The 23840-nt window shown below is 43.6% G+C and overlaps 1 protein-coding gene across 5 annotated transcripts in view; it reads left to right on the forward strand.

Moving 5' to 3' along the window:
• LOC134169588 (monocarboxylate transporter 2-like) overlaps positions 1-23031 on the forward strand; it is a 41759-nt gene extending 18728 nt beyond the window's left edge. For all 5 annotated transcript variants that reach the window (XM_062630278.1, XM_062630279.1, XM_062630281.1 and 2 more), the window contains 3 exons: positions 12271-12414; positions 17198-18073; positions 20916-23031. In XM_062630278.1, coding sequence (XP_062486262.1) covers positions 12271-12414; positions 17198-18073; positions 20916-21208 — 1313 coding nt within the window. In that variant the 3' untranslated portion in view covers positions 21209-23031. The remainder of the gene's footprint in view (positions 1-12270; positions 12415-17197; positions 18074-20915) is intronic.
• Positions 23032-23840: the final 809 nt, after the last annotated feature.

Below are 23840 nucleotides of genomic sequence, written 5' to 3' on the forward strand. Positions count from 1 at the left end.
CTTTTTGCTGAATTCCCCCAGGAAGCTGTTTTGTACCAGCTGAGGCTCTGGCAATATATATTGCAGAAGTTTTAATGTGTCTTATCCCCCAGTTTCTTAATCTGAACTAGGCTGCAGAAAACAATTCTGTCACTATAATACAACTAGTAAAACAGATTAGTGTGCAGTAAAGTGGGTAGCTTGGACTTTGTGATCGGATGCTTGTAGTTCTCGGCAGCATTCACGTTCAACAATTCCCCGCTTCCCATTGCGGAGGGCAAGCTGGGAGGTATGTGAGTGAGGAGCACAAGGGAACATTGATTTTCCCTGACCAAATCCTGCAGGGTGAAACCTATGAATCTGATAAAGAAGGGTTTTGTTTTGCAATATTTACACTTTTTTTTTTTTTTGGTGTGAGCTAGGAGCTCATTCCTTACCCCAAATGAGAAAAGTATTACAGAGCAGAGTCTTAAATGGATGGAAAGAAAAGGAAGGAAGATTGCATCACCTTTCCCTAAAGGTGCTTTCAGCTGCACCTCAGCTTCCAGGTATGTCCTGGGTTCAGCAGTAGCAGTCATATTTTATTCCTTAGTAGCTGGTGCAGTGCTGTGGTTTTGGCTTTCAGCCTGGGAATAGCACTGATAACACCGATATTTTTAGTTACTGCTCAAATGTTTAGACTGACCAAGGACTTTCTGAGTCTCATGCTCTGCCAGGGAGGAAGGGAAGCTGTGAGGAAGCAGAGAGAGGACACCTGACCCAAACCAGCCAAAGAAGTATTCCATACCACAGCATGTCATGCCCAGGATGTAGAACTGGGGGCAGTTACCCGGCAGGGCTAGATCACTGCTCGGTCAGGCTGGGTATCGGTTGGCGGGTGGTGAGCAGCTGTATTCTCTCCCCTTGTTATTTCCCTTATCATTATTATTATTATTGGTGGTAGCAGCAGTGGTTTGTGTTATACCTTAGTTACTGAACTGTTCTTATTTCAGCCCATGGGAGTTACATTCTTTTGATTCTCATCCCCATCCCTCCTGGAGTGGGGGGAGGAAAGTGGGGGGGGAGTGAGCGGGGACTGCGTGGCTGGTTTACGGCTGAGCTTAAACCATGACAAGGTATCAGGCTGTAGAGGTGACAAGGACACACCAACATGTGAGCATCACAGGGCGCCCATCATGCTGCTGCAGGCCTTTGGCAGGATTTCCTTTTGCAAACTGCCTCCTTGGACTTTGCTATGCCAACACCAGGGTTCCCAAGGTCTTGTGTAGTGTACAGGGATGAGTTTTGTTGAGGAAGACAACCTCAACTAATATAATTACAAAACCAAAAGCCTTTGGCCTTCACACCACCTGACTTGGGCCGTGTGTTGCACTCACAATGCCAAACTGAGCTGCCCTTCTCCCATTTTCTAGGGTGACACATTTCAAACTAGGCCACAGATGAGTTCCTGGAGATAATCAGTACCTGGGGAAAGCAGGAGGCTGTTAAGCTCCCAGAAAAGAAAGGATAAACAGTATTAATTTGCTGGTAATTCAGTTGCCCTATTCAACATCAGGGAAAGCAGCCAAACCTTCTAAAAATAAGGAATACTGATGCCACTAATTTAATAGCAGCAATGTTCTTGTAGCTGTTATGGTCTCTTCTAAGGCTTTGAGAGAGTCAAGGATTGCAGGAAGAAGTAATGTCTTTTATTATAGCCAACTTAGAGCTTGAGCAGTAAGCTTTCTGCCACATGTGCCAGAATAGAGAAAATAATATCTAGGACAATATCCTCATTTTCAGGGGTTTTTAATAGTGAGTGAGTGTGAGGATGCTCCTGTCATCACTGTAATGAAACAACAGGAGTCACCTGAGTCAAACACATAGATTAGCTCCTGACACAATCATTTCAGCTGCTGAGTGTGAATAGCTGGGGCTGGAGCAGGGGACATCTGATCTGATTTTCCCCCATTATTTTGAAGAGTCTCACTCTTTCTTTTGCAGTTGCTGTGCAGCTGAGCCTTGTGCATGTTTGTGTACACTTCAGATGTAAATATGACCTGCTTCTGTTGCCCCTTTACATATAAAGCTAAGTTTCACCAGGACCGTACACTGTTGTCATTCAGAACGTAGTGCAGTGGAGTCCTTGTCTCAGTCTCAGTCTACGCTGCTGTAATATTCCCCCTAAAATCTCCAAGGGGCTGGTTTTATCCATCCAAATGTATATTAAATTTGGGCAATCACCTTCTGTCTATTTTTCAGACAGGAGCAGAGAGCTACCTTTTGCAAGCACTAAGGAAAAAGAGCGTTTCTGAAGCAAAAGCCTTATCCCGAAGTCAGTCAGTGTTTATTACTCCCGTTATTTATTATTTATTATTTATTGGTTTGTAATTAGATGAAATGGCTGAAGATTTAATTCTGGAGATGCTCCACAACAGAGCATCTTTTCTTCAAAGAAACTTACTCCCAGAATTTGTAACTGCTTAATATGGCACCTGCTAAAGCAGCAAGGAAGAGATTGGGAAGTTGAAAGTCGACCATTGACCTTGAGCATTTAATCCAAAATTTTATAGCTGTGTTTTATTACACTGCTGCATGATAAATTGCAGTGACAGGTTTAGAAAGCACCTTACAACATACAGCGGTGTAAAGCTGTATTAATAATGAGCTTGATTCTGCAGTTTTTCACTTAATCAAAACTGCCAATGTTTTCTTCTGGCCTGGTCTGGACTCCATCAAAACCTTCTCTGCCTCCAGAAGACCTCTCCCAGGGCTCTCACCCATCCCAGATGCTTGCAACTGGTTGTGAAGTATCAGTGCTAAAAGGGGACACTGAGGCACAGGAAAGGAGGTGTGGGGTCTTTTAAAGAACAAGCAATATGTGGGTAGCAGAGTCCATCCCAGACTTTAAGAAGTGTGGCCTCTGAGCCACTTTTGGCTCAGACATTGCTGATGAGCAACAAACAACAGGCAGGATGTGCCCCGATAGGTAGAGGCTTTACCTGCTAGAAGCTTGGTGATAGGTTAGGGCAAAATAATGTGTTGTGCATTGCCCAGCATTCTGCAGTGGATTTTCCGTGTGTGGTGTTCCAAACAAGTGGGTATCCCCATCACTATGGGGAAGAGAGCTGCTGGTGTGAGAAATAGGTTGTCTGTGTGGAACAGCCTATAGGGCCGTTGTCTGGTTTAAGAAATAGTCTCCGCAAGGCACAAGTTTGCATATACTGAACTGGTTTTGGCTGCGGTAGAGTTACTTTTCTTCATTGTATCTAGTTTGGGGTGATGTTTTGGATTTGTGCTGAAAACAGCCTTGATAATTCAGGTGTGTTTGTGATTGCTGAGCAGGGCTTACACAGAGTCAAGGCCTTTTCTGCTCCTCACACTATCAGGGACGAGGTTGCGGGTGCACAAGGAGTTGGGAAGTTGTTGCACTGTGGGCTTCCCATCATTTTCTATAGCATGGGCTCTGCAGAGAAATAAATGGATTGGCTCGGTTTGCGTTTGGAGATGCTCAGTTGATACACCTGCAGCGTGGATCTTCGGTGTGCATCCAGCTGCTCACCGATCTTTTCAGGAAATCCAGTTCCTGTGATGTCTCTGACCATCCTGTGAGATGCCTTAGTTACCGAGGGTGTCCAAAGTGACAGTGGCCCTTAGTGCTGAGTGAGGGGTATGAGAGAGGAGAAAGAAGGGGAGGACAGGTGGTATTTGCAGTGGTGTATCTTGTATGAGCTCACTCTAGTTATGTGCTTGCAGCATTGGTTCAACAACAATTCTCAAGCAGGGCTTTCTTCAGTATTTCCCTAGGCATGTTCTTTTCCAGATGTGTGGGCTGAAACAAAAGGAATATCTCTGTTTATCCAGGGTGGATATCCAGCATCCTGCCATTGTGGCCCAAGCTCGGTCAGGTGCTCCCTGTGTACCCACTGCTCAGCTGCCCTGTGCAGGGCTACATCCTTTTGCTTATCATCATCACCTCTTGGAGTCCCATCAAGAGTCAATCAGCCTCCCTGTGTTATTGAAACAAGGCATCTTTCCACACTGGGGCAATCCCCAGGGTAGCAGCACCATTACAATCATGGATTTTGTTAAGAAAGCTGGATGAGGAATGATTTGATTTCTGTAATGGATGATGATGCAGATTCATATACTTTTCCTGACTCTCAGAGAGCACTCAGGCCCTGCAAGGTCATCGCATATGTGCTTCTATTTTTTATTTTTTTAAATAGCCCTGTTCTACTTAAGAGCTCTAATAGCGCTATAGCTTCAGGTGAAATATTTCTGTGTTTGTGGACTTGGTCACAAAGCTTTATCATTTCGCCCTTCATTGGAGCCAGCAAGGTCACCAGGCAGCAGTAATAGGGATGTGGGAGACTTTATAAACCCCAAGATTAATAAGAACTAGGAAGAAGAACACACAGAGTTTTGGTTGAGGTGGTGTTAACACTTCACAGGTGGGTCTTAAGCCCAGGACTAAGTTATAATCCACTCCCCTGGTGAGGGATTCTTGGCTGTAGTGATAGGACAAGGGGTGATGGGTTTAAACTTAAACAGTGGAAGTTCAGGTTAGATATAAGGAAGAAGCTCTTTAATGTGAGGGTGGTAATGCACTGAAACAGTTGCCCAAAGAAGTTGTGAATGCCCCATCCCTGGCAGTGTTCAAGGCCAGGTTGGACAGAGCCTTGGGCGACAGGGTCTAGTGTGAGGTGTCCCTGCCCATGGCAGGGGGTTGGAACTGGATAATGTTAAGGTCTTTTCCAACCCAAACCGTTCTATGATTGCAGCTTTTCTGCCCTTGGATGACTCTCCAGCATAACTGGTCTCTTGGTCAAATATGTAGAGCTTCCAGGAGGTAGATAAAGCCCTTTGGAATGCATGGCTAGGTAGCGGCTAATTTGCCAATAGAGCAATTGTGTTAAGACCGGAAACAAAGAGCTGCTGATCTTGAGGAATAGGTGTTTCAGCCATGTAGGAAACTCGTGTTCTGCAGCCATGCTTCAAATGCCAGCAGGGATAGAAGCCTGCAGTCCTGCCAAAGCAAGAGGTTAGCTAAAGAAACCATAGGAAAGCAATTCGAAACCCATGAAGCCATGACCTTCTGCAGGTCAGCAGCTGTGATCTGCTGTGTGGGGAGATCCAAACCAGCAGCCCAGGGAAACCACTGAGCACAGGCACCTGCAACACCATCCTCTTACAGGAGCCGTTATTTAATTGACTAAATATAAAGTGACACGAAGGACCTTGGCTTCAGCCCCGGGTTTGGAGCTGTTGGCCTGTGGCTCCTCTATGTGCCGCAGGAGCAGTGCGAGTCAGCTGTGTGATGTGGAAACTGAAATGCTGAGGCACTGATCAGATGGGATTGCTGGATCAAGGAGAGAGCACTTGTTTTTCTGAAGCTTGGGCTTCACCTGCCTTTTTCTTTTTTAACATGAGGATGCTGCTGTGGCAAATGCATATTTCTGATGGGAGGTCAGGGTCCTTTCTTGGAGGTTGCAGGTTGGTTTCTGCAGCAGATCATTACACCCACTGCCTTCTGAGCTGGACACGGTACTGAGACCCAGCACCTTTGATGTACACACCATTTTCCTCACCTGCAAGGAAGAAAGAGGCATCTTCTGGTGATGGGTTAGCTGGTGGAGCTGCTGTTGCATATGCTGGACTTCAGCCTCCTTATTAAAAATTATCTGCAGTGCAAAGTAATACTAACAGAAAGCATCAGGGAGATTTGGGGGTGAACAGATCTTTGGAAGCTGCCCTTTGGGGTCTGGCAGAGAGGTATTTGATACCATGATAGTCACCTGGGGTGTTTGTTTGCTGCTGCTGCTTGTCCTCCAGCTTGTGCATGGCCATCCTGCTTCCATCAGCCCTGCCTGAGGAGGTGCCTGTTGTGTGTGGGCTCATTAGCCATTGCAGGTGCAAAGCAAACCATCTATACCAACCAATTGGGACTAATAATATGCTGTTATTACTAGGTACCACCAGCTCTTGTCTAGTTATCTGGAACTGGCACATGCAGTAAACTGAGTTACTGTGGGACTACAGTGAGCAGCTGTTCTCCAAGCCCTGGTGACACTTAAGTGCATGACCATCCAGGTCCTGGACCCTTGGTCTTCTAGCAAGGAAGAAGAGTGAAAAGCTGCAGGTTTGAACCCTCTCATCCCTTCCCCCTGCCTTTAGAACTGTTTTCTGGGGCTGTGCACCATTACCAGTGCTGGTTGCTGATGCTGATCCCCTCTGCCTCGGGAGCTTGGTGGATTCTGGCAGTGTGTTAATAACATGGAGGCACTTGCTTTCATTTGTGGGGTAATGAGGAGGTTGCTTTGTTACAATGGGCTGGTACCCTAGTGAATAAATTACAAGGCCAAAGGCAGTGTTGTTATTCCATCGGGGGAGTGAGATTATTACTGAGGAAATTGCAGGCCTGCTCCTGTCGTTTTACTACTAGTATAGTAATAGACTTTGTTTTATCAGTATAAATGATTCCCACCCCCCCCAGCTGAGTATGCTCTGCTCCTTCTTACGTCCCCAGTGACTCCGTATAGTCAATGCCAGTCATGTTGTGCTGCATTCCTTAGTATATTATGCTATTCCTTCGTATACCAACAGCAGTTGAAAAACATCGAGTATCTGGGCAGTTCTTTTGGTGCTGACCACTGTCCCTTTGCAGGAACAGCTCTTCAGAGCCACTTGTCACTGTGGAAAAGCGGGAAAAGCTGGGCTGTGTGTTGCAGCCCCAGCAATGGGGGTGACATCCCAAATCTGCCAACACTGGGGTCCATGCAGGGTTGCTCTTCTGTCATCTGCATGGCCATCAAATGGTCTTAGCATCAGGTGTATAGCATTTGCAATGGCTCTGTGCCACTCTACACTGGCAGAAGGTCAGTCTTGTGAAAACTGGGAAGACCCCCTGTTGCATGGAGGCCCCTGGGTTACAGGATGTGTCTTTCAGTCTCAGCTTTCGGCTGCTGCTCTGAAGGCCCTGCACAGAGATATTTCAGCAGGAATTCACCCAAGTTCCACCAAAAAAGGGAAAATGCTGTTAGAATTAGGTTAAAAAAAAAAGGACAAACCAAACTTTATAAATAAAGGATATATAGATACATATATACTGTCAGAGAGACAGGAGAGAAGAATGCTTTAGTCCTTGTTAAAAATATATTGTGTTTTGTACCACCACTGGAAGTTTTGCAGCTCATAAAAGATTCATAAGGCTCGTTGAGGAAAACAGAAAGGCAATTCAGGTGTCTACTTTTTGAGTACCATTGTACTTGCAAAAGTTTAAGCCAGTCTGGATTGATATTTCTTGTTAGATGCCAACTCTGTATTATGATCTTCTTTGGATCATAGTTCAGCAGCTCAGAAAGAATAAATAACAAATGGCCCGGCTTTGTGGAGACCACAGGATTCTGCATTTTCTTTATGGTTTTGCAAACTCCTCTTCAGGGTCCTTTTTACTTCTACAAACACAAAACTCAAGGTGAGAAGTAATTGGACAAGCTAATAAATGAGACAGGGCTTGCTGTGTTTCCCACTGGCGAGCTGCTATGTTTTGCTTGCCACCAAGATCAGCTTCTTTGACATGGCCTTTCATGTACCAGCTAACAACAAATGGAAATCTGCCACAGGTATGAGGAAAGAGGCTTTATACAGGACAGGCACTAAACCAGCATGATTTATATGGGTTGAGGATAGCGCTTTACACTGCATCAGTCTGTCAGGAATGCCATGATCCCGGCTACATCTTTCGGGGATATTTGCTGTAAGCTGCTGCTCTCCTGACTGCAGGGTTTTACTGCAGTAAACTCTTCTTGTGTGCACCCTGTTCTGCAAGGGATTGGGGTGTAAAGTGAAGTGCTTGAGTGGGCTTTCCTTGCTCTTTCCTTGCCGGTGGGGATGGTGGTGGCCCCACTGGAGACCACGTGCCCTTCCAGGACTGCCCTGTGAGCCAGAGGAGGTGCGGAGCCATGGGCACAGCTCTCAACAAAGCCAGCAGCAGGATGAGGCTCAGCATCTCTCTTTGTTATAGGTGATAAATGATGGCTGGAAGTTGGTCAGGAGGGAAGAAACCACTTGCTGGTTTGTGGAAGGGGCTGCCTTGTTTCCCAAGGCTGGGTGGGTGGAAGTGCCATCTCTTCCTGCAGTGAAGCACCTTGTCCTTGAAATGTATTTGGTTACAAAGGGGTGATTAAATTTTACTTCTAATTTCCTCATTAGATGTTGCAGTGCTGACATGGTGGTGGGGTTGTGGGAACAGTGCTGCCTGGGTGACACTAGCCCTGGTCCCAGAGAAGCTGTGCACTGGAGATGAGAAAGCTTTTGCTCCTTGCTATGACTTTTCAGGGACTCGGGCAGCATTCATGTAGCTGGTTCCGCAAGGTGAAGCCAGGTAAATATCATCTTTCTGAGAGCTTGTGCTGTCCTCACCTGCCTCTGTAAATTAAGAAGTAAAAGTCACCCCAAGTCCTGATGGCTTCTCCTGGCTCGCAGGAAGGAAGAATGATTTAGTTTGGGTGCCAGGACAAGGGAGCCTGTGGTTTCTGCACATTTGACCAGGCAGGTATTAGCAAATAAAGGTGCCTTGGGATCTAAGCTGCACACGTTGTGACTGTAAATGGTTTCTGGGTGGTAATACACAGCATCTTTATTCGTTTTATGCTGGCTAAATAACTGGTAAATGACAGGTCCTGCTTTTCAATTCCACCGTGTTTCCAGGGGCTGTCATACTTTTAATTTGTGCAATAGCTGCAAGCAAAGCAGTAATCGTGTTTCCCATTTCCCACAACTTCCCAAAGCTGTGGGCTTTGTTGTTCCCTCTCCTTAATTCCTCTGCCCTGACTTGAGCTATTTGATGTTTTCCAGAGCTCCCCACAAGGCTGCTGTTGAAGTTATCTAATGTCTGATAGCTAATAAGCCCCTTGCCAGAGACACGCTGCAGGTGGCATGTGGCAGAGCAGGGCAGGAGAGGTGCATTTACATCTGTTGGGTGTGATGCTGATCAGTGAAGACGTCTGGGCAGGGTGAAGGTGCACGTGTCTGTGCTTCATGTGCCTGCCCAAACCGGCAGGGTTTGCATGCTGAAGTGTGCACAGCAGCTATGTGACATACTGCACACACTCGGTTTCTGCTGAGAGATGGGACAGCTTTTGAAAGGCTGCTCCATTAAAGCCTATGATTTTCTGTAGGACCAAATGACTTGAGTGGAAGTAATTTTGGGGATGTGATTTCGCATTTGCTTCAGTGCGTTTGAAAGGTCTGCTCAGGACTGTTATAAAACCTTTGGCCTGTGAGCAGCAGCTCAGGGCAGTTTGGTTTCCCAATTGTTTTGAGTCCTTGGGTTGGATTCTCTGGTGTCTCCTAAAGCATGGGATGGTCTAGATGGTGCTTTCCTTGCAGGCTGAGTGCTCATCATGGCCTTCGCTGTGGATTCTCTGATGGCTAGAAAGGTTTAGTCCCAGTGCTCTGCTACTGTTTTCTCCTTTAACTGGCTGCATTCAGTATCTTGAAGGTCTCCAACCCTCAGTCCTATGTGGGTGAGGCTGGTCAGGAAGATCAAATGCTGTCACTCACAAGAGTGTGCTGTGATCCTGTATGCTTTGTGTCTTTAGCAAAGCAGGCCCACTGTGTCTGGATGTAAGGTTTCAGTCTGTGAAGGAGAAAGGCTGATGTTGCTTCTGAAGTTCATCACAGTTCCCTGAGAGCTCAGCCCAGCCCAGGCAGGTAATGCCTTTGAGACCACAGCTCTCCCACCCAGACTGGCAAACAAGTGGGGTTGATTATCCCCCTGTAAAACTGAATGCTCATTACAGGAGATGAAGGCTGTTTGCTGAAGATCACTGCTGAAACACATTGCCAAGAGATCACACAATACAAGAGCAGGGACCAGTTGTAGTCTCTTGGCTCAAATACATCTTGGGATGTATTTGAGGACATTGCATGTTTGTGGGGGGTGCCACAGTGACACCCCCATTTGTAAAGCCAGTGGTTGGGATACAAATTTTTGCTTTCATCTGCTCCAGCCTCTATCCCAGGTTGTCTCCATAGCCAGGAAGCAGAGCAGAATGTATCCCACCCTCATCCCCTTCCAGTTCATCATCTGCTGTCATGGTCCAAACCCACCCTAACTGATGGGTGAAACCAATACAAGAGCTTGTGGACTTGAGTGAGAGCACTGTGGATCCATATTTCCCTTCTCCCAAGGTGGATGCTGCAAGAGTAGAACATATATGAACATTTTGCTTGACTTCTCATAGCAGGGGCTTCTTTCCCTGCGATCTGTCCTGTGTCAGAGTAGGAGAGGGGCCTTAGCAAGAATCCTGTGGGCTTTAAATGCTCTGCTCCATGGTGGGACATCCTGTATTTTTAGGGCTAATGTGAAAGCCCTCTTCCAGTGGAAAAAGGTAATTGAAACCATATTTTCTTAGTTGAGTAATTAGATTGATTCTGGAGAAATATGGACATGTGGAAAATTGAAAAATGGAAGAGTTGTGTGCCCTTAGGCTGCAGATGAACATGTTGGTGCCTTTCCGAGGAACACTGGCTTGATCTATTTAATTAAAGGACACGCTGACACTGGCTCAAGCATGATGCAATTCCAAGCTCTGACCAGGGAAAGCTCAGTGAGAAAAGGGGTCCCTTTCCTGCTGTGCTGATCAGATGTATGTATCTCTTTCTCCAGAACTTAACTGAATTCTGTAGTGCTCTGTGCAGCAAAAAGATGCATGATGTGAATCCAGTCACTGGTTTAGGACAAAAAGCTCTCTGTGGAATTGTACACTCACATAGATGTTAATCGAATGGTGTATTCAATGGGACCAGCTCAGATCCTGCAGATACAGGGATGCTGTTAAGACTGTGCTTGTGTGTATTTCATTTAGGAGTGATTTGACCTTAGACATCTAGTGGGAAGTATTTTATATGTACATTTTCTATATTAAACCAGTCACATCTACTGGTTTTTATTCTTGCACATTGTAACAGCTGAGAACTTGTTCAGATGCTCTCAGCCATGCTCAGGGAATATTGGGGTTTTTGGGTCTCATTCCTGTGTGCCATGGTTTGCAAGGTCTGGAAAAAGTTCTGGCACTATTTCTGGCTAAGATTATTTAAGCAAAAGTAAATATTCTACTGACTGGCTCTGCAGTGAGGTGGATCCCACAGTCAAACTCTTCAGAGATGCCTGTAAGCTTAAAATAGCTGTTTCCAGTAATCTGTATGTGGACAGCATGGGCTGTTCCTAAGGGCAGGAATGAAGGCAAGCAGGCACACTGGGCTCTGAAACACCATTGCTGAGTAGCACCAGAACCAGTCAGGTAAGATAAGATAGTAAATGCTGCCTGTAGCCCCCTGCCTCATTTCCAGCATTTTTTTTTTGCAGCATTTTGCTTCAGGGTTTTTGAGGAATACAGAATCTTTTCTTTACATCTCGTAGCTTGATTTCTGGACCACTCTTTCCTGCTCTGTTTGCATTCCCTAGTTCTGACATCTCAACCTTATCTACCTTCAGAATTAGCTTTTCTTTGAGCAAGAGTTTAGTCCCTTCATGGTCCCTCCAACATAGATTATTCTCTGATTCTGATTTGTACTAGTCCTTCAGCTAGTTGGGACTACTATACACAAAACCTCCCTTCTTTCCTTCACCACTCAAAGCTGCTGGCGTGTTTCACTTCCTCAGATTTCAGCACTTGCTTTCCTTGTGTGCAGTCTTTGTTAAGCCATTTATCTCCTCCTTAATTTTGCACTGTCCTGCACCACCTCTTTACATAAATGCAAGACCAAACTGATTCCTTTGAGATCTAGGTAATCCATCATCCCAAACCATTTCTACCTACATAGACTGCTATTAAGATTTAATTAACAACTGTTCTGCTGAAGCTTCAGTTCTGGTCAGCACTATTGGAATTGCATTAAATAGAGGCATTAAAAATGCAACAGTACTCATGATATCAGCCTAGTAATATGAACCCCTGCTTTGTGTGTATGGTTTAGCATCATAATAAATCAAGGAGGTCCTATGTTGGGATCATGTGTTCACCTGATTTGGTATTGCTGTTTGCCTTCTCTGATGACACTTGAAAGTCCTGAGGGCAGGAACTGTCACCAGCAGTGACACAGTGTGGCACGGGACATGCTGCCATCTCCACACAGTGTGGATCATCTTTCTCTCCTTTTCCATTTTCTTCCTGAAGTCATGTTAGAAGCTGTCAGCAGCATCTCAGGGGCACTGATATTGCAGATTTTAACCTCCTTTGTGTAAAACATGCCCTTCTGTCAGAAGATACCTACCTCAAGGACCATTCTGTGCTCTTTCCCCAGGTCCCATTAGCAGTATTCTAGTAAACCGCTATGGCAGCCGACCCGTGGTTATGTTTGGAGGCCTGCTGTGTGGCATTGGGATGGTCTCAGCTGCCTTCTGCACCAGTATCATGCAGCTCTACATCTGTGTGGGCTTCATTACAGGTAAGAATAAAGCATCTCCTTTCCATGTGCACTTGAGGTTCACAACTGGTGGCTTGGGGTGTTCACACTTGGGCACTGCAGCCAAACGCAATGGGAAGTGAGATAAAAAGCTGGTAGGACAAGGGCCCTCTCTTACTAAGTGCTCCAGGTGAGCTTTAGCGAAGAGCACATCCCCTGCTAAGTGCTGTGCTCCTGAACATCGCGTGTGGGATCACAGCAGTGGATCTGCTCTTTGCAGATGGGCACTCTTGGCTGGAGGCAATGGTGAGGATGGCCATCAGTGCCCTCAGCTCCTGCTGAAGTGAATGAAGGTTGACTGCGCTCTGCCCTGGGCATGGCGAGCCCTTCGAGATAGAATTGTGACTATGAAGAAAGCACCTGTGTTCCTATATTACTGTGTTGTTTCCCTCCATGAGATACAGGAAATGAGAGTTCAGGTGTTTGGTTGTGCTTTGTCTACTTGTGAGGTTATCTGAAAATAACAACTACTGGAGTTGATTGAAAAGATGCAGTATTCTCCCTATTAAGAAAAAATAAGACTGTATTTCCTTATTGAAGTTATAGTTTGAATTGTCTGTACTGAAATATGAATTTCCATATTGGAAACTTAAACAGAAGAAGGCATAGGCTCAGTCCAGCATCTTGAAAGCCTGCAGGTGCTGGGTTATTGCTTTTAAAGGTAGATGGATTGGAGTTCCCAACCTGAGTTATAGATTCTTAACTGTAAGCATTTTTGTTTGATAATTTTGGCTAAGGTACATCCACTGTTCCTTCCAGTGCACTGAGAACACCTGCCTAAAAACATGACACAATGAGTTCAAAATTGGCTTTTGAGGTTGCAAGGCATATGTTTAAATGAGTGTTCCCTATCTCTCTGCAGCTGTATTAAGTGCTGCTGCTTTCTGATCATGAAAAGCACGAGCTCAACATTTAAAATCAATAAAACCAACCACTAACAAAGTAAATTGGGACAGAAAGTTTGTCACCCTGTTCTCCTACACCAATATTGCTTTATTAAATCCATACAGTAGAGAATAAATCCCTGTGTAGGATTCCCTCTCCTAAAACTCAATCTTTCCAAGTAGAGTCACTGCAGTTAGATGAAACTGTGTTATTACTGAATGACTAAATCTTGCAGATTCCTTGAAAGAGATTCCATAAACAAAGCAATGAGAAATAAAAATAACCAATGTCTCCCATGAATAAATTCAATAGTTATTGATGCATGAGCTTTGCATCATTCTGTACTAAACAAATGTCCTCAAGCAAGTTGACTAATGCTGGATTAGGGCATGGAATCCATAAATCCTTTGCTAAAAATATATGCATTTTGGTAAGCGGAAGGGCTCAGGCAAGGAACAGTGCTATAGGAAAACACTAACTCCTGTGTTCAAAGATACTTGTCTAAAACCATGCCAGGAGGGAATTCTGTGCCTGATTCCAATGGGCCTAGGATTTATGAACACCCTGCTCTGCTTTGCTCCCTAATATCTTTACAAATCTGGTCCATTGCTCACCCCAGAGAGCTGATAGTATGAGCTGTGCTTGATCCACACATGTAACCCTTGTGCCAGCAAAAGGATACAGGGCAAACAGCCCCGTATCTCCTTGTGCTTAATGCTGTGATATTTCCTCAGAGCAAAGCACATATTTTGTTGTGTACATCTTTTCCTCCTGCTTGCTGAATGGGGGCAGCTGTATGGATGAGGTTTTAGCTAATAACCCATCATTTCCAGGCATGGTGTGTGAGCTGGGGAAGGAATACTAATTCGGCAGAGAAGGGAAGATGCTTGTAATCCTGCTAACATGCTTGATGCCTCTAATTGCACTTGAAGTGCTTTTGCTGGTCAGGCCTAACATGGAAGCATTCAAGGGCAATTATGAAGCTGCCTGCTCATCATGCAGCTGAGACAGCATCAGTGGAGAGAGACTTCTGTAAAGATGATTTGCAATGACTGGAAAGCAACCTGTAAACATCACATTCTTTCTAGCCTCCTTCCTACCAGCCTGAAAAGGAAACAGGCTGACGTGAAAGACCCTGTTTGTGTAATTCACAGGGATGGAGATAAAAACAAGATACTTGTTACTAGGAGGTCTTTGCCACAGTCCTATGCTTTTGGCATATTAATAGCAATCTCTTCAGAGGGGCAGAGCAGGAAGTATCTGTTTACAGTGGAGGGATTAGACACAGAAGTCTCAGTTGCTTTCTTGATTATGTCTTTTTCCATTTGCATGCAGAGCAGGGACAAGGCTTTGCTGCTCTGAAGCAGCTCTGTTCTTGATGGCACCGAGCTGTGGGCTGCATGAGGCACTTTGCATACGCTGTAAAACCCATGTTCTCTTCCTCACGTGTTTCCCTATAGTGCTTAGAAAAAGAGATGGGGTTTGCAAGCTGTTGACCTGGATAGATGCCAGCCTGGGTGCATTAAATAGGTGTTTAGGCATGCAACCCCTTCTTCAAGTCTGAGGTAGAAGCAGCAAATTTCAAAGCTAAATGCAAGACAATAACAACTGGTCAGAGTTTAGTTCCATCTGTACCAATTAGACAGCCATGAAATAAAGTGGAACCTAGGGTGAGGCATGTTGACTAATGAGACTAGAGGTTTTGCCTTAGCCATAAGTGTTGAGCATTGAAATACCTGTGGAATCTTCCCTTGCTAATGAGTTAAGAACAAGATCAATAGCTACACAGCTTACTCCTGTAGCACCACTTATTTCTTTCTAATATGAGGGAGATGTATTTAATCCAGGGAGAGATGCACCTTCTGGCATAGGCTTGCTTCTGTTCATGCAACACCATCAATAGGCTTTTCTGTCATATCCCTGGGGAGAAAATGTGGTTATTTGAGTAACGATTTCAGCTATGGAAAAGCTGCTGTAGTTCTGAAAACTGGAATAAAATGGATATAAATATTTCCAACTAAAGTCAGCCAAAAGCTTAAAGCAAATTGAAATTCCAGTCAGTCAGTTTGAAACTCTCCAAATTTAATTAATGGGAAGAGCATGAGGTAATATTAAATTAGATTTGTCTGACTGGCAAATTAATGTTCATATAATAAAAAAATGGAGTAGATCATTGTTTAAGGAACCTGGTGTCTGATTTTTCCTTCTCTGCATGACATGTGCTAAGTCCCTACCAAAAATGATTTTGTGGAAATGATGGTTCAATTTCTGCCCTTATCTACCAGCATGGGAGAAATAGGGAGATAAGGCAAACTCTAATCCACTGTGCTGCATCTTCTCAGGTGAAAATAGCTGCATTCCTGTATCTGAGCACCATCAAGGGTTTTCTCTAACCATGGCTGTGTTTTGTGTCTGTAGTCCTCAGGTCAGCCCTTTAATGGGGATGAATTTGCCCCCTTATGCATTATGAGCAGCCTGTACTTCCCAAAGATATGCCCTACCAAATAAATGGACTATCTAGAGAAGTTCATGCTGAGAATATGTTTCATATCAAGGTTAATTTTAATCTGTTGCCATTTCAATTTATTTTAATGCTGCAAACCTCCAAGTATTTATTTTTAAAGAATCTTGGACTTGGTAAAAATCATAATTTTGTAAAACCATTCAAACTGAAGCTATCCAACATCAGCTGAGTTCTGCTGCATCAGTTGGATTGTGCTCTATCAGCGACTAATGATAGTGTTCCTTAATTAATTTTGAGGACCTTGACCTTTCTAAATTCTCTCCTGTAAAGCAATATGCCTAATTATGTACTGCACAGTTAAACAAACTAATTATATAGACTAATGAACAAGAAAAATCTGCATGACCCTATTTTCGGGATTCATGTTACAATCACTGATATATCTGATATAATCACTTCAAGGATTACATTTCTGCTTTGTTCTAATGGGGCTCATTCTTTCCTGGATGATAGGGTGGAAAATATGTGATATGCTTTTTAAATGTCTTTTTGATGGAGTTCTGAAAATTGAACTTTTGAAGGAAATGCTGCACATTGTAGCAATGTTTGAAAAGAAGAGATTGTTACAGGCAAGTGCTCTCAAACAGAAACACAGAAAGTTGAGACCGTGATAGCATTTGCCTTCAGATTTCACCTGTGCAAGGGAAGCTGGCTAACTGAATTAGCAATGCAAATTTGTAATGCCATTTATATATCTAAGTGCAATAAAAATAAATTCTAATTAAAAGAAACACTCTAGGGCCCTGTTTAATTAGCATCCTCAGTCGCTGTTCTGCTGTGTACTTGCAGACCTCTTCATCTTTTGCATCAGACCTGAATTCCTCATGCCACCACATTAGTAGCGGCTGATAAGGGTGATGTTATTTTCTGTGCCCAGCAGCAGTGTTGGGTGCTCACCACCTGTGGAAGGGGGTGCTCCTCAAGATGCACCTGAGGAGGCTGTGGTTTGGTGGTTAGCACTGTCCAAGCCACAACAACCTTCCTCAAACTGGGAGCTGCCATTTGTTTTTTAACAGATCCATCCTCTCCTGCAGCAACGCTGCTGTGTTTGGACAAAACCAGCGCACTGAGAGTTATAGTTTCAATTTATTCTGAAGCAAACTCTTTGTGATAAGTTTGCCATCCAAGAGATTTGCTGTGCAAGAGGAAGGAGTGTTTTCTGACTGCAAGTGTCTTCCTGGGATCTCATTACCCGCATGCTAGCTTAGGGATATTTTGAGCAGAGTTTGTATCCAGACTACCATGTTGAAGAGCCACCAGTGAACCAATTGCTCATAAGTTTGCCTTAAACAATGAGCTGAGGATAAATGGGTCTCCTATCTTCCTTTGTGTCTCAACTACTTTTCTCTGTTCCAGGACTGGGCCTTGCTCTCAACCTCCAGCCATCAGTGATAATGATAGGGAAATACTTTCTGAAGAGAAGACCCATTGCAAACGGCCTTGCTATGGCAGGGAGCCCCGTGATGCTTTGCACCCTGGCTCCTCTCAACCAGTTCCTTTTTGACAGTTTTGGCTGGAGAGGCAGCTTTTTAATCCTTGGGGCAATTTTACTGAACTGCTGTGTGGCAGGAGCTCTCTTCAGACCCATTGGGCCAGGCACAACATCAGTCAAAACTCAGGTGACCGTGGAAGGGAAGGGTGCTCTGAAACGAGACGTCACTGAAGATGCCGTGGAAATGAGCAGTCCCACAAACCTGCCCATGAAGAACAAAACGGAAGAGGAAGGAGACAGGGACTGTTGTGAAAAAATCAATCAGTACCTTGATTTTTCTCTCTTTAAGCACAGAGGGTTTTTAATTTACTTGATTGGAAACGTGCTCATGTTCCTGGGCTTTTTTGCCCCCATTATTTTTCTGGCACCCTATGCAAAGCACATTGGCATTGATGAATATTCAGCCGCTTTCCTCCTTTCAATCCTTGCTATCGTGGATATAGTTGCCCGCCCTACCACTGGCATCATTGCAAACAGCAAGTGGGTGAGGCCACGGATTCAATACTTTTTCAGCTTCTCCATCGCTTTCAATGGCATATGCCACCTTCTGTGCCCCCTGGCTTCGAGCTACACAGGACTCGTCATCTATTCTGTCTTTTTTGGCTTGGCTTTTGGCATGGTTTGTGCCATGCTCTTTGAAACACTCATGGACCTCGTGGGAGCTCCCCGGTTCACAAGCGCTGTTGGCCTGGTCACCATTGCAGAATGCTGTACAATACTGCTGGGGCCACCTATTGGAGGTGAGTGCATTTTCTTCCTCTGTTCCCACTGGGTTGTCACTTACATTTAGAGTCTTGCAAGCACAGTTTGTGAGAAGTGATTCTAAATGTGTTTTCTCTGCTTCCCACCCACCATTTTTCCACTAGTAATTGAACAGGGATGGCAGGTCTTAGGTATCTCCTTCCTGTGTAGCCCTCCAGTTGAAGTCAACAGTTTGGAAGTGATCTTTTCGTTCCTGATCCCTTCAACTACTTGAACTGAACTTGCGGACTGGGACTTCTGCAACACCAGATATCTCCTCCTGGAGACTTCTTCTGTTGCAAAACTTCCACATTTAAGCACAGTAAAACACAACAGTTCTAACAGATCCTCTTGTTGAATCAAACCTCAGCCTTGCTATTTGTCTGTAAGGCTTTGAGTACTTCCTTTTATGGATTTTAATTATTATATAATCACATTTAGTCATATCATCACAGCCTTAAATCTATCAGATTGATAAGGCTGTTCCAAAAATAATAACAAAAAAAGGTTTACTTTGGATGGGATGGTTTAAAGTATCAACAGGCAGAGACCCTCAAAGGTCCATGCTGACAATATTGAACCTCCAGAAGGGCTTACAGTCATCTGAAGGTAAGTGGGAACAGTGGGAACAGTGATCTTCTGTCATTTTAACAGCCTCTGCTTCTTCCCCTCTACAGCATGCGCTCACTTCTTTTTCTACAAGGAGCACACCTTGTCTGGAAGACATAGGTTTTGAATTTGAATGATATTTGAATGTGGCATTTGGCCTAAGTAAAGTCCTTATCAGATCTGAGTTGGCTATGAAATAAATGACATTATAGGTGACATCATCTCAGTGTACAGATACTGTCATATCTGTATATGTCCTGCAATTTGCATATCACCTGTATGAAAGTTTGAATAACTAGTTTGGAAACTGGTCACCTTTAAGTATGCAAAAAAGTTCAATTAGTTTGTGTGTGCTCTCTGTATTCAGATGTGTGAAAGTTAAACCCTGCTAATTCTTTTGATATGACAGTGTCATAATATAGGTAAAGAATGAACAGAAAGAAGTCACTTTAAATCTGTTTCCTAGATTCAAAACTGAGACGTGGCTGATACTCTGTATGACACATTTTGCAGAGCCATTTAATTCTTCATATTGCCATGTAGCTCATCCAGTGTGACAGAAGCAGCTGTATCCTCTTGCTATCTTACTGATTCATTTAATTAATGACAAACAAAAGAAAATACAATTTCAAAATGACTGTTTTCTGAATGATACAATTTTCTGTGTGGAAGATTAGGTTAATGACCAGAGACTGCTAATGAGGCTAAAACTGTTCTATGCCATAATCAGGAATATTAGTTTTGTAGGCTTTTTCCCCACCATTTTAATAAGCAGCAAATTTATTGGCTCTTTGGCATTTTAATAACCTACTGCAGGGTTCTGCTTTAATGAACTAAGTAAATTGTTCCCAGTGTGTTTTATGACTTTATCTTATTCTCAAAGGAAAAGAGGCAAGACGATCCTACTGTTGAATTTTCCAATACTCTGCTCATTAAAACTCTCATTGAAACTCATTTAGGAGACCTCTAGGTCATCCTGATTAGCAGAAAAGGGAAGATTGTTGCAATTAGCATTTGGTTGATGTTTCACCAGTAACATGAAAACCACATGAAAACCAGTGCATTGACAAGATATTCCAAGATACCTAGGAATGATTCAGGAAGAATCATGGCCAAAACCAGTTAAAACCGATTATTTTTGTGATCAAGAAACCTATTTGGTGGCCATAAAATCCTTTGTTAGTGTAATGAAGTGGCATAATTAGCCATCAGCATTTCAACATTAGGGTTCAGTCAGGAAGTAACTAAAGGTCCCTCCTTTTTAAGGAGGAGAACATTTTCCAAGAAGTCAGAGAGCTAATGGATGATGGGCCAGTTTCAAGGAGGGCTGATCTGTACTGTGAAGGCCAGGTTAGGAGTGGGTCTTACCTTAATTAGGATTTGGGATGTTAAGAATGGTTGGTGTTGCACCAGTAAATGGAATTAATGCTCAGGATCATAATCCCAGTAAGATTTTCATTACATTTTGACATAATGGAGAACAGTGACATTTCAATTAAGCCTTCTCCCTTCAATTACTCTACAACTCCATGGCAGAGGCATTAACCTTTGAGAAGAACCTGTCGCATTTGTCTTGGCATTGAAATTATCTGACATTGACAGCATCATCTTTGCATTCCCTGGAACTAATGTTTTCCAGTTCCACACAGTGCCCTTTCATCTTTACATCATGAGTATAAATGCAGCAAGGTCAGCTGTGACCAAAAGATGAGTCCCCTCTAGTGCTGGTGAATGAGCAGTGGTGGAATAAATTGGAGGGTCTTTGTCAGGAGTGTAAAATGAGACTGAGTGGCCAAGTGCTATCTCATGAAGGTCTTCCCAAAAGCTGATGCTTTTGCTGTCAGCCTGATGGCTATCAACTCAAATGAACATCCTTGTAGGTGATCACCAGAGTCAATGGAAAGACTGTCTCTGTGATGAGAGGATTAGTTTCTGCATGGGAAAAGTAGATGTGCTGAAAAGTCCAGACTTTGCAGTGTAGGTTTCCTGTCACCTTCTACTTAACTGCACAAATTATTGGTAGTATTACTTATCTCAGTGTTGACTACCCAAAGGATATATAGTGGAACATGTGAAGTATTTGAAGGATCAGAATATTTATGGAAGAGATCAGAAGTCTGAAGAATGTCTTATTTTATCCAAAAGCCACAAGGGTGTCCTTTAGGATCCTAAACCACAATATTCTTACCTTCATCTCTAAGCTCCTTTTTTTTATATATGTATCTTTTACAGGAACGCTTATCGATACCTTTGGGGACTATAAATACATGTTCATTAAATGTGGAGTTGTGATGGTCCTGGCAGGAACCTTTCTGTTCATCATGAATTATTATAATTATCGCATGCTTGCCAAGGAGGAAAAGGAGAGAAAAGCAAAAGAAGAGGATCCTAAAACTGTAAGGACAGAAAATGAAGGCAGAAATAACTGGATCAAAGAAACCACACAGGATGGGCCTGAGCTGGAACCTTTGAGAGAGGAACAAGAAGAACCGAAGAAGGAAGTGAATGGCATAATTGAGGTTTAAACCTGTTTTCATGGGCTGAATGGGATATTATTTCTGGGTTAAGTGGATGCCAGCTATGAAATCACACTAGGTTTTTAAAGTTTGCTCTATGTTCTGCCATGTACTTCTCTTCTTTGTTGTAGAAGACTAGAACAGAAACAAATTTGGTTTATTGTAAAGTGCTAGGACACAGTTCAGTATCTGTACTACACCTCTACGTAGTGCAAGGCCAGTGGCCATCAAAATCAATGCAGAGCTCTTCCAGCAGCCTAACAGGCTTTGCATTGAGTACTGTGGTGGCTGGATCTTCCCACCATGCAGTCAAAACTCTTTGACTCTCTTTGGCTGCAGTGTTGGAATCATCCCAGGGATATGGTGCTGCCTTCCACTGGCAGCTGCACTGTGCTTTGCACCTCTGGCTCATGGAAATGTAAACTAGACTTTACACTCATTTTAAATACAACATGAGAGAGCTGTGTGAGCAGAGCAAGGGCAGTACATATCTGTGCATTCGGTGGCAGCAAGGCAGCCTGTTCCTCTGGCCAGAGCATCCTAGGAAGGAACTAATGTGGCTCGTCATAGCTTGACCAGGGACTTACTCGGGGACCTCTGCATTAGCAAAATGCCTTGATAAAGGTGATGTTATGCAGATGTCAGCATAACAAGGCCAGCATGCTGCAGGAGTCTTTCTTCCAGGACTGAAATTATCTGGGACAGAAATTCAGTCTTAGAGGGCTTAAACTTTGAACTATATTTGATCAGTTCTTTAAAGTTTTCCTTAGGAGATTACAAAATCCTTATTATGTATCTGAGTGCCTTACTGTTTTTAGCATGCTTTTTCTTTACGACACCCTGGTGAGGCAGTAAGTGTTGTTACTATTAATTAATCATACAATGGAAAACTGAAGCACAGAGGAGCTATGGGCATCATTGCATTGGTGAGTAATGCTGAGGCATGCCAGAGCTGAAATGGGATTCACTGCCCCAGATTAGGTACCTGAAAGCACAGGTATTGGGTGCCGAGCACAGGTGCCCTCCTGATAGAAAATGGGGAAATACCATGGATAGTTGTACATTAAACCACAGCCCTCTCTGCAATCCAGCCTGCTTACTTTGTGCTTCATATTACTTGGGATTAATGATTTTAAACACTGTTTTAGAGCTGTGACCTTGTGCCATACTTCTTTACCCTGGTTGTGTTGCATCCACCCTGGAGGGAATCCAAACACAGCTGCCTCCCCTCCTTGTTTGGGCCGGGTTAGACACCTCCCTATTGCTAGCACTGGAATACCTGGTGGCTTCATGCCGTCCTGGTGCATGAAATAGTTTCCCCAGGTTAGTGATGCAGAGCTGGAGCTGAAGCCACATGGAAAGCTCTTATTCAGTGGTGATAGTTTTGAGCTGGGAAGATCTGGATTCTAGCAGCAAGCAGTGATATGTTTTACGATAAGTAGCTGTTGCCCAAGAGCCATGGATGCTGAGCATGGCATCACGTGGCTGAATCCTCAGTGTTTTGTGGATTTAGCTCCAAGTGACTGGATAAAAAGAAGAACTCTTCAGGCAGATCACCCAAATCTGATTTTTCTCTGCTGTAACAGTACTATGTGATCAGATAGTATTTTATCATGGCACTGTATGCAAAGAATGGATTGTAAAAATACTTTCATAAATACACTGTACTCTTAAAATTTGATCACTTCTATCTCTGTGTACAAAATCTTTTCTTTGAAATCTTTTGTTCACTGAAGAATAATGGTCTTTGGCTGCTGAATTCAGGAGGACTTAAATTTTATCCTTATCTTGTATTTTCTCTGAAAAAAAAAAAATCTGAACAATATACTTAGGCTTTTGTTGCTGTGTTTCCAATACTCTTCATTTCTGTCAAGTATATCTATGGTATTGCAGTAACAAAAAGCATAGAAGGTCCTGAGCATTTTCCACTCTGCCTTTTGTGAGCTTTCTTCTACTCACTAAAAATATTTGTAGAAAATGAAAGGAGTTTACATTTGCCCATTGGGATGTGTAGGGTAATGCTGCCTTTCTATTCAGTAAGGAATTTATCCTCATATGGTTTCTAGTCCTGGCTCCATGTACATGGTAATACAGCTCATGGTTTTAGCTTTTTATTCCAGGCCAATCACAAGTAGCTGTGTGCCACACAGTTTCTTTGCCATCCTCAATGGTTTGGACCAGCCTGACCCACACCTCCAATTGCATGGGCCCATGAGCCTCAAAGCAGCTGAGAATGATGTGGCAATGATTTGACATGATTATTTTCATACCTTCCCATCAGATTGTATCAGTTAATTCTAGGAACAATGACCCAGATCCTCAGCTGCCCTTACTGAGAGAGCTGATGTAGGGCTCTTTGTCTAGCAGAAACCCAAAACAAGCTGTTTAGGTCATAAAACTTTGTTAATACAGATAATATTTTCAATAAAAAGGCTTTCTTTCCAGCTATCTATACAAATTCTCTGGCAAAGAGACACCATGCTACATTGGATAAGTGGCTCTTTACAGATTCGGAAGTCTTCTAACATTGAGCAGTGACTTCATTTAACCTACTCAACCTCCTGTCACAGCACCATATACCATCTTTAAGATTACGACACTATTTCTATCACATAGGAATCCAGACTGTTTTAATACAATT

This window comes from Pezoporus occidentalis, unplaced genomic scaffold, assembly GCF_034315485.1.
Source record: "Pezoporus occidentalis ecotype Australia unplaced genomic scaffold, CSIRO_AGI_Poc_V1 ctg35, whole genome shotgun sequence".
NCBI lineage: Eukaryota > Metazoa > Chordata > Aves > Psittaciformes > Psittacidae > Pezoporus > Pezoporus occidentalis.